The sequence below is a fragment of the Neomonachus schauinslandi genome, chromosome 4 (assembly GCF_002201575.2).
Source record: "Neomonachus schauinslandi chromosome 4, ASM220157v2, whole genome shotgun sequence".
Classification (NCBI taxonomy): Eukaryota; Metazoa; Chordata; class Mammalia; order Carnivora; family Phocidae; genus Neomonachus; species Neomonachus schauinslandi.
Genome location: NC_058406.1, coordinates 104,609,647 through 104,621,171, shown reverse-complemented (window position 1 = coordinate 104,621,171; position 11,525 = coordinate 104,609,647). Strand labels below are relative to the sequence as shown.

The window sequence follows — 11,525 nt, the reverse complement described above, 5'->3', positions numbered from 1 at the left end:
AACTCTAGATCTGACATCGTACTAATGTCCGTATTGAGTAGGTCCCTGGCAGTCGGTACTACCTCTTGTTCTTTTTGTTGAGGTGATTTTTTCCATCTTGTCATTTTGTGCAGAGGAGAATATATTAATGAGAGAACAAAATGCTAGCAGAGTAACAACATCCCCAGAAAATATACTCTAAAGAAATCAGAAAAGACCTGAAGCAGTGGGAAAAGAAAGGGAAAGAGAGAAAAAAGAAAAAGAAAAAAAAGAAAAAGATAAAGATAAAAACAAAAACAAACAAAACAAAACAACGACAACAACAACAACAAAAAACCAGAATGTGATCAAATATGATCAGGCTGGTATATAGATCAGTGCCACACACTAGATTTGGGGTGTATTTTGGTCTTTTAGGAGAAAGTGCCTCCCAAAATTTTAAAGAAAGAAAAACTTATATATGTATAAAAATAAGGGTTGATATGATGAAGGGATGGAATATGACTGTAAAGATGGAAATTATAAAAAATTTTATAAAAGGAATTGATAAGAAGTTGTTTGAAAAAAGAAAGAAGAGGATTTAAAAAAAGAAAAAGGAAAAAAAAGGGAGAGGATGTGATCAGGCAGGGGAATAGAAAACACCATATACTAGAGATTTAGGGTATATTTTAATCTGTTAGAAGAAACTATCTCAAAATTTTAAAGAGAGAACAACTTATATATATAAGCCAAAAATACAGGTAACTACTATGAAGGGATAGAATATGACTCTAAAAATGAAAAATAAAAATGTTTTTTTTTTTTTTAAAAAGGGATTGATAAGATGTTGGTTGAAAAAGGGAAAAAGAAAAATTCAAAAAGAAAAAAAAAGACAGTTAAAAAAAAATTAACTTTGAAAGACTAAAGAATCATGGTAAAAAAGCCATGAATTCTATGTGCAGTATTCCCCTAGCGCTGGAGTTCTGCCGTTCTCATTGATCAGTAAACTTGGTCTTGGCTTGCTGTTCTCACTGATCTTCTGGGGAGGGGCCTGTTGCCATGGTTTCCAAATGTCTCTGCCCAAGGTGGAATTGCCCGGCCCTTGCCCCCTCCCGGCTAAGTAATCTGCTCGGGTTTGCTCTCCGGGGCTTTTGTTCCCTGCGAGCTTTCCGTACAGCTTTGGAGGCGGAGAGTGAAAATGGTGGCCTCCCAATCTCCTCCTGGGAGGAGCCGAGAACTTGGGCCCCACTCCTCAGTGTGCCCCCAGAGAAAAGCCGTCAGTCACTCCCATCTCCCCGGTCTCCGGCCGCACTCCGTGCTCACCCGGCCTGTGACCGCACGTTTCTATCTCTGGCACCCGACCCCGGGTGGAGTCTCCAAACCCAGCAGATCCCTGCGGTGCACTCCCGCGCGGCTCCTCCCGGGGGAGGAAGGTGAGTCTCCCCGGATCTGCCTGTTGGGTCCCTGCTGGAGGAGCAGGGGCCTGACTGTGCCGCGGATCACAGTTTTTGGGAACCCCGAGCTGAGAGCCCGCGTCTGGGCTCCACCTCTGCAGCCGGCTTCCCTGCTCCGTTTCCTGGGAGCTCTGCCACACTCAGGCACCCCCGGTCTTTCTGTGACCCCGAGGGTCCTGAGACCACACTGTCCCGGAGGGTTCCACCCCCCGCTTAGCCACCAGAGTGACGTCCCTCGGTGGAGCAGACTTTTAAAAGTTCCGATTTTGTGCTCCGCGGCTCTATCTCTTGCCAGAAGCGGCCAACGGAGGCCCCTCCCCCGCTGTCTATCCTCCCAAATATCGCCTCAGATTCACTTCTCCGCACGTCCTACCTTCCAGAAAGTGGTCGCCTTTCTGTTCAGAAAGTTGTTGTTATTCCTTTCTTCGATCTCCTGTTGGGTTTGTAGGTGTTCAGAATGGTTTGATCCCTATCCAGCTGAATTCCTGAGAGGAGACGAAATCCAGGTCTCCTACTCCTCCGCCATCTTGCTCTGCCCCCCCCTGAAATAGATATAATTTTTATCACCATTACAGATGAGCAATCAAGGCACAGAGAAAACAAGTGACAAGCCTAATGTTGTGCAACCAATAAGTAAGGGAACTTGGAATTAAAAGCTAGGTGATCTGAGTGCAGACACTTAACTCTGTTGCTGTGCCCCCAAGAGGGTAGTGTTGGAATGAATATGTTCTCTTCTTGAAATCTATGCCCCTCTCCTCCCCACCCACCCCCAAGCATAAACACTGGGTTGGAAATCAATTGACCTTATATTAGTCCTAATTCTGCAACTATTTTCACTCTATGAATTGAATAAAATGACTTATCTGAATTTTCAACTCTCATTTGTGAAAGGCATATAACCAAGTCAAATGGCATATTTTATTATTAATTAATCCACTCATTCAACAAGTAATTAAGTGCCAACTATATGTCAAGAACTGCTTTTTTAAGGCATTATTATTATTTCTTTATTATCTGATGCATACATTTATTAGAGAAAAATTTCTAACAAAGATAACAGTCTAAAAAGAAATGGGCTGCTTTGTGAGCTAATGAGTTCTCCAACTAAAAGTGTTTTAATTTAGCACAGAAAGCTCATCATTAGGCATATGGGAGAGGGTATGGAAGCACCAGGTAGAAAACTACACTAGATGTTTGCTAAGACTCCTCAAGCCTGAATGATTTTCTGAGTTGCCTGTACTCCCTACATCTTTTAACTGTCTATGAAGATCCCTGGAAGAGCTTGGAGGAAGGTTGAAGTCTGTGGAAATATTACTAGAATGTTTTGTGGACTGGCTACAATTCTATGGTACTACAAGAACACTTGAGGACTGTGGTTCCCGAGCTAGCAGAATCTCCTGGCGATTTAAACATTGCAAATCCTTAGGACTCATTCCATGGAGATTATGACTCAATAGGTCTTAATTGGGGACAGGAATCTGAATTTTAGTGCTTTTCAGATGGTACAACCAGGTTTAGAGTCCCTGATCTATAACAGCACACAGAGCAAGACTGAAAGAATAGTTTCCTTGTTTCATGTAATCCTTGCTGGGTTGGCTCTACTGCTCCAGAACTAAGACTATGTGACCTGCACCTGCCCTTAAACTCTCCAATGCTCAACTTTTCCATATGTGGTGATATCCGCCCAACAGGGTTGTTAAGAGGAGAAAACAAAACATGTGAAATGTAGTACAAATGTGGGGGTGGGGTGGGAGGTGGGTGACCACTGTCTCCAGAAGTATGAAAAGCTGAGAACTATAGGTTCACAGAATGACAGAGCAGAAGGTCCTGATGTCACAGATGAAATTGCAGGCCCCAAAAGTCTGAGGAATTTGCCTAAGTCTTCTTAATGCCTGTCCCCTATGCTCATATTTTATAGTACTGACTTCCCTAGGTAAAGATAATGCTACTGATCCAACTGGAAGCAGGCTTTGCAGTTTCATAGTCCCTGTCTTTCTCTAAAGATTCTGAGATGTGTTAATTACAGGACAAAGGATATAGTCTACTGAGTTATCTCCCTTTGGCACAGTGGAGAGAATGATAGTGAAGTCATTAGCATGGCATTGTGATGAGTCAGAGATATTATCAGTACAAGCAGTCTTTAAGAATGGGAGGATGATGGAGCTGAAGGCCTGTCCTGCTCACTCTGCTGGGAGGAACCCATCTCTAACATCAGAAGAGAAGAATGGAGTTCACAGGAACAAGAAAGCTCTGTCATTATAGGCTGTGGGGTCTTCTTTCCTGGAAGATTTACAAATATCTTCTTGGGATCAGTGTCTAGAGGAAGAGGATAGGCAAAGTGTCCTCTCTTCATCCCTTCCTATCTTAGGACTGAAAGGTATTGTTTGATAGTGACATTTGTAGACACAAGACACAACAGGATGTTTTAGCTATTGCCCCACTCACTGAGGTCAGCTGAGAGTCCAGGGTGGAGCCTGGGATTGAAAGAAGGAATCCTTGCATTTGTTAGTGTAAAAGGATAGTAGAATAGTAGAAGGATCCTCACAACTATGAAGGACAATAGCTCAGGAAGTCAGTCACCCTGGTTTAGTGTGATCTGGCAGCCCTGAGCATGAGCGCTTATCATTACATCAGGGATCAAGAAAAAAACAACAAAGGCAAACACTCATTTCACAAATGGAGACCCTGAGGCCCAGAAGAAGCAAATGACCCATGGCTGGTCAGTGTCAGGACTGGGCCTATGCTCCAGGGATGACCTGCTACTTCAATCCAGTAGAGTTTTCTGCAATTGGAGACATTACAGAAAAGAAGGGCTGTAATGCCAGAACAGATGATATTGGTGTGTGTCCCCCAGTCCCACAGGAACAGGACTCAGAAGCTGGGAAATGCCTGGGACCACAGTGAATAATTGCAAGGCTTATATTGTAACTACAGCTTACAGAACACTTACTCAGTGCTGGCATGGTGTTGATTTCTTTGCTCATAACATTTGTTTTAACTATCACATTATACGTGGTGGGCCTATGTCTCTAGTCTACACTATACAGACAAGGGAGGGTGACTGGCTTTTGAGGCCACCTCATGGAAGTGATGGGAATGTGTTATGCTGAGTTGGTCTTGTCTCCTTTCTTTTATCCACTAATTGGGATGGCTTAAGACCCATAGGGCCAGGTCACTGAACACAGATTATGATTTTTCCCTCCACCCCAAGAGCAGCACAAGGTGCATCAGTCCTTCAACAAGCCAGGTATAAGTCCCATTGCCTCAAAATGGATGAAAGACCTAAATGTGAGACAGGAATCCATCAAAATCCTAGAGGAGAACACAGGCAGCAACCTCTGTGACCTCGGCTGTAGCAACTTCTTGCTAGACATGTCTCCAAAGGCAAGGGAAAGAAAGGCAAAAATGAACTATTGGGACTTCATCAAGATAAAAAGCTTTTGCACAGCAAAGGAAATATTTGACAAAACCAAAAGACAACTGACAGAATGGGAGAAGATATTTGCAAATGTCTTATCAGATAAAGGGCTAGTATCCAAAGTCTATAAAGAACTTATCAAACTCAACACCCAAAGAACAAATAATCCAATCAACAAATGGGAAGAAGATACAGACATTTCTCCAAAGAAGACATACAAATGGCCAACAGACACATGAAAACGTGCTCAACATCACTTGGCATCAGGGAAATACAAATTAAAACCACAATGAGATACCACCTCACACCAGGCAGAATGGCTAAATTTAACAAGTTGGGAAATGACAGATGTTGGCAAGGATGCAGAGAAAGGGGAACCCTCTTACACTGTGTTGTGAATGCAAGCTGATGCAGCCACTCTGGAAAACAGTATGGAGATTCCTCAAGAAGTTGAAAATAGAGCTATCCTACAACCCAGCAATTGCACTACTAGGTATTTACCCCAAAGATACAAATGTAGTGATCTGAAGGGGGCACCTGCACCCCAATGTTCATAGCAGCAATGTCCACAATAGCCAAACTGTGGAAAGAACCCAGATGTCCATCAACAGATGAATGGATAAAGATAATGTGGTATATATATATACAATGGCATACTACTCAGCCATCAAAAAATGACATCTTGCCATTTGCAATGACTTGGATAGAACTAGAGGGTATTATGCTAAGTGAAACAAGCCAATCAGAGGAAGACAATTATCATATGATCTCACCCATATGTGGAATTTAAGAAAAAAACAGAGAAGCATAGGGGAAAGGAGGGAAAAATAAAACAAGATGAAATCAGAGAGGAAGACAAACCATAAGAGACTCTTAACCATAAGAAACAAACTGAGGGTTGCTGGAGGTGACAGGGGTGGGGGGATGGGGTAACTGGGTGATGGACATTAAGGAGGGCGCATGATATAATGAGCACTGGTATATAAGACTGATGAATCACTGAACTCTACCTCTGAAGCTAATAATATACCATAAGTTAATTAACTGAATTTAAATAAAAAAGAAAGAAAAAATCCCATTGCCCTTGGGAGGACCATGAATCCTCTCCAGTGCTGTTACCAGGGTCAGACCCACATGTCTGCTTGCACACTGGGATTCTGGCCCATACGGGGATTGTTCGAAGGTCTGACACTCCAACAGAAGGAAGATCCTTGTTTTCCTTTCTTTTATCACTTGGGAATTAGCATGATAAGAATCTCATGCATGCCAATGCTGCCCTCACCCTTCTATTAAGGGACACACCTAAGACAGGCAGGAATCCACAGCATGCTTGAATCCTCAAGTAGACAGGATGGTGAGGAAGTGCTTGGGCAGCTAAGAACAGAATCCAGCAATGCATGGGCTGTATGCGGACTGGATTCAGCCAAGTAAAGACGCTCCAGTCACCTTCCAACTGGTCCCTTTGTCTACAAGCTCATTTATAAAAACTCACTCAAGTCCAGATCTGATCCACACATCAAACTTATATCCTGGCCATTCACCACAGACTTCAGCTTCTTGGTAACCAAATCACAGCACCTAAGGTCACCTGAGCTGAGTGATCTTTCTAAAATGTAAATCTCATCAGGTTCTTCCTTTTGCTTAGTGGTCAAGGGTGGCCCAACTGTCCCTGGTCAAACCTTTTAAAGCATCATGATTCTGTTTTCAAGTTAAATGGAATGTATACCTTCAATACATAAAGCAGTCAAATTACTCTATAGCAGGGGTGAAGTGGAAGGCCCAGAGTGTTGTCTGCTCAGGCTCCCCATCCCAGGCAGCCCAAATAGTCAAGAACTAAGGATTTATGGTATTTTAAAATGTGACTCAAAATTTTTAGCACCCCCCTCTTGTGATGATGGGGGTTGATGTTGGGAAAAGGAAGGAAATTAAAATGTATTTCCAACCTGCTCTCTGTCAAACATTATCTGTATTATCACAGTAAAATAGCTCTATGAGTCTCTTAACTTTTTTTAAAAAGATTTTATTTTTTATTTATTTGACGGAGAGAGAGAGATAGCAAGAGAGGGAACACAAGCAGGGCAAGTGGGAGAGGGAGAAGCAGACTTCCCACTGAGCAGGGAGCCCGATGGAGGGCTTGATCCCAGGACCCTGGCATCATGACCTGAGCTGAAGGCAGACGATTAATGGCTGAGCCACTCAGGCACCCCTATGAGTTTCTTATTGTTAAACCTATTTTTTTGTTAATCCCATTTTAAAGATTTAAAAGAAAAAAAAAAAAGATGAGGCTCAAAAACATTAAATAACCTACCCATGGTTCAGATGCCAGGACCCCGAATCCAAGACCCATCTTCCAGCCTCCATGCGGTGTTAAGATGTGGAGCTGATATAGAAGACGATGAGGGGAGGTGGGGTAGGCAGCTGGAAGGGCAGCCACACAGAGCAGCTCATACTGCCCAGAGGGGTGGCTCTTGGAAGAACTGATGTTTGAATATCCCTGACAACAGGGTTCCAAGGAATGTAATTTGGAAGCCATTAATCTACATCCATTAATCTATTAGCCATTAATCTAATCTAAAGTACATAACCCAACAAGTAAAGCTCTTAATGTTCTGGGCCCTTCCTTCCTTTCTGCCCAGCTAGTGTCTCAACACTATGCTCTTACCAAATATTATGTCCACTGTTTTTCCGGAAAAAATCATGCCCGTACACATTTCTGTGCCTCCTCCTGTGCTCTTCGTCCCTCTGTCTAGAATTCCAGCTACCCCTCACCTTCTGACTGATGACCACTCTGTTCCTGAGCCGCAGTCTTTTTTAATCTGTAAAATGGGATTAACAATAAGAAACTCAATGAGCTGATGTATTGTGATAGTACAAATAACATGTTTGATGGATGGGAGCTTGAGAATAAATTTTAATTCCCTGTCTTTTCCTCGCATTATCCCACTTGCATCTTTTTTTTTTTAAAGATTTTATTTATTTGTGAGAGAGAGAGATAGTGAGAGAGAGAGAGCACAAGCAGAGGGAGCAGCAGGCAGAGGGAGAAGCAGGCTCCCTGCCAAGCAGGGAGCCCGATGCAGGACTTGATCCCAGGACCCTGGGATCATTATCTGAGCCAAAGGCAGATGCTTAACCAACTGAGCCACCCAGGCGTCCCCCATGTGCATCGTAAGACAAAGAAGTATCTTAATCTTCTCTGAATTCACAAAACCCTGCACATAACCATCATTCAGTAAATAAACGTCCTTAAAGTGGTATTTGCAAAGTTACTATAAGAAAGGAATTTCTGTTGGGATAAATAATTTTCCTCACTGAACCAGTGGTTCATTGCTGTATTGGATCAATACAATAGAACAATGTTTTACAAATTTTAAAAATTATTTGTAATATTTTAGTAGGGGCCATGCAGGGAAGGAGCATAACTTTGCCTATCCCTGCTGATCTGGACTTTAGGAGCTCCCATTCACAGCTAGGAGAAGCATAATTATATGAGTCACATACATACACAATGTTCTGCTTTGGCATAACAAGGCAAGAAGTTAAGTAATATCCTCTGACAACTGGGATTGACTAAATAGACTATATGGAATTGCTACCTCATAGTGTGACTTACCTTCAAATATTCCACATCCTTATATACACACCAGCTGTCTCCAGTTTGTTGAGTTCATCACCACTCCAGCCTCTGGATAAAATATGTTCAGGGAAAAGCAAAAACCAGGAAAGGCAACACTTGGGCTGAATGTTAGCTCCTTGGACGTCTGATGCTCATAAATGCAAATATAGATTTGATTATATACTGAAATCATCTGGTCCAGTCTCCTCTGAAACCCAGAGGCAGTAGCAGAGCCAGAACCAGAGCTCTGTCTGACTCCACTGCAAAGTTCTTGAGGGTGGTCTGTCTGGGGGACCCCACCCTGGGAGGACCTCCCAAACCTGCCGCATGTGCTTACCGCTGGCCTGGCCTCCCAAACTACTCTCTCTCAAGGTGTGAAAGGAGGGAGACCTTTGTCTCAATCACAAATAACTCATTAATTCAACAAATATTTTTTGAGCACTTACAAGATGTTAGGCACTGTGTAGGTGCTGAGAACATAGAGATTTCATTCTATCCAGGATGAGTGATACTGAAAAATAAATACAAGCATGGTGTTATAGAAATATGGGGCACCATGACAGCATTTCACAGGAAAAACTAATATAACCAAGGCTGAACATACAAGGATCCAGAACAAAGTAGCAGGGACAGGCGTTAGAAAAGAAAAGAGGCCGTTCCTCTTCTAACAAGGAGACCATAAAGGATGGTTGCAGGCATAAGTAGGCTTAAAGACCTGGTAATGGGAAGTGGAAGTGCCTTACATTTGACAGCTACTCTCTGCCCCTTGGAGTAGAGGTCATATCACCTATTTAGAGGCAGCAAAGAGTATTTGGAAGGTTTCAGAAAAGAGAAAAAGCATGGTGTGTGTGTGTGTGTGTGTGTGTGTGTGTGAACACAGAGAAGTATATGGAATCACCAAGCAGGTTTGGGCTCAGCCTGGATGGATGGTCATGATCTTATGATGATGCCAACCCGCCAAAGTGTCTTTTCTGATGTTGTTTTTGTATTTATAGCAGCTAGGCATAACAGGGAGGAATTGGCCAGGGTTGGGGTTTTGTCAGTCAATAAGCCAAAGGAACAAGAAAATTTATTATATTGGTAAAAAAGTGGTTGAAATGATAAACTAAACAAAATGGGTGGGAAGTGGCATGAAGAAGGGATCTGGTGGGCAGAGAGGTAGTAGATTCCAGTGGACATGACCAAATAGGTTGAAAAGAAGGGACTAAGGTCAAAGAAAGGGGTGCCTAGCTTCCAGTTCAGACACTGCACAACTTTGAGCATCTTTTTTTGTCCTCTCTGGCATTCAATTCCTCATCTATGTGTGGAGTATAGGTACTGCACTGAAATCCTTTCCAGTGGGGCCTTTTATCCATGATGCTACATTGTTGGTCAATATCTTATGCACTCTGGGTTCTGAAACAGTAGTGACCCAGGGGTACTTAGATTATTGATTCCAAACTGGTTATGAACTTACAGAAACTCCCACCTATGTCCTAGGGTGATCAACACTTGTGACCTTAGATTTTCATCTAAAGCTTATATTGGATTCCTGCAGAAACCCTAAGTTCAGCCCCCAAGCATGGCTGTTGTAAACTCCCTTGTAAATCATGATCTTCTTATCTTTATGGAACTACTTCTAAATTTTACAGAGGGAAGGGATGCTCTGGGAAGATACTCATGAGGATCCAGTAGTGACCCAGTGTGATAAAGTGGCAGAATGACAGAGAAACACAAGAATGTGGGAAGTTGCCATCATAACCACCTGGTTGGGAAGAGCTTTCACATCATTGTGGCTCATTCCCTTGAATTGGGTGCAGGATGCGTATAAAAGACCTCCTCACTTCACCTGACCTATCCATTGCTTGCCTGATGTTTGGAAAACAAGGTAAGTGTCCTTACCAATCTGATGGCAGTTTGGGGATAGCTAGGATTGCCACACCTCAGCTGAATGGGACAAGCCACTCCAGGTTCCTGGTAACTGCAGGAAGATCAGGCTCAAGGAAATCATCTGTTGGCTCAGAAGTAGCCCTCTCAGAAGGGATGAATGTTAATTGAGATTGGGGTTGGGGTAGGGGAAGCTAGTCTGTAGGACAAGAGATACCCACACAGGGCCAAAAACTACAACTGAAGGCAGAGCCCATGATGTAAGAAAGGAAAAAAAAAAAAAAAAAGGAGGTGAAAAAGACAGGTGGTGTAACCATGGACTCAGGCTAACCATGTGGTTTCTAGAATGCATAAATTAGAGTACATCATAAAAATAATTTAAGACTTTGCAAACTACCCAACTTGCTGCCTTGGAAGTCAGGAGTCTTGGGAGAACCAGGACAGGTAGGAGAAGGCGTTACCCTGCCTGATTTCTCCTATGCCAGGAAAGTGGACTTCTCCACCGTAAAGATATGGGTCCTGGAGCATTAGAATCAGTTGTAGAACTTCAGACTCTGGAGAAAAATAGTTATACAAATAAAGTTTATAGTCACTGAACTTTCAAAATATCTGCATTGCTTTTTAGAGTAACTGAACTTTCTCTAATATGTCCTGCCAGCAAAACCAGCAGAAGTGCCAGCTCCCAGCCAAGTGCCTCCCCAAGTGTCCACCCAAGTGGCTGCCTCAGGTCCTGCAGGCCCCACAGGCCCCACAGGCCACGGCTCCTTGCCCAGCTCCCTGCCCAGCTCCCTGCCCCCCGCCTGCCCCCTCCTGCTGTGTCCCCAGTTGCTGTATCACTGGCTTTGGAGGCTGCTGCTCTCTGGGGTGTCACGGGTTTCCAGGAGTCTGTATAGGCCAGCCCCCGCCTTCCAACTGCTGGGAGAGGGAGTCCTCTGGGTGTTCCAGTTGTTGCCATGGATTTGGGGGCTGCAGCTGACCTGCAGATTTTGAGGAGCCAAAGATCCATAGCCAAGGACGAGGCTGGAGTTGACGACTTTCCTCACTCTCACCCTGTTCTCCCTTCTCCTCCTGAACTAAGCTGCCTAGATATGTACTTAATGGACTCCTCTTTTTGCTGAGAACCTCAGACCTCTTGGCCTTGGCTTTGGGCCTACATCAAGGAGATCTGAATGCTACAGAAAACTCTGCTTTCCAGAGCCTTGTCAACATGCAAAAA

General features: G+C 43.5%; 1 protein-coding gene across 1 annotated transcript; it reads left to right on the top strand.

Annotated features, from left to right (window-relative positions):
- The first annotated feature begins 10,955 nt into the window (after positions 1 to 10,955).
- On the top strand, positions 10,956 to 11,285 carry LOC123324571 (late cornified envelope protein 2A-like). The gene has a single exon (XM_044914351.1). The coding sequence runs from the start codon at positions 10,956 to 10,958 to the stop codon at positions 11,283 to 11,285; it is 330 nt and encodes a 109-aa protein (XP_044770286.1).
- The last annotated feature ends 240 nt before the right edge of the window (positions 11,286 to 11,525 follow it).

What these genes read in the sequence shown, in the direction of transcription:
- LOC123324571 (XM_044914351.1), top strand. Translation starts at nt 10,956, where the DNA reads ATGTCCTGCCAGCAAAACCAGCAGAAGTGCCAGCTCCCAGCCAAGTGC.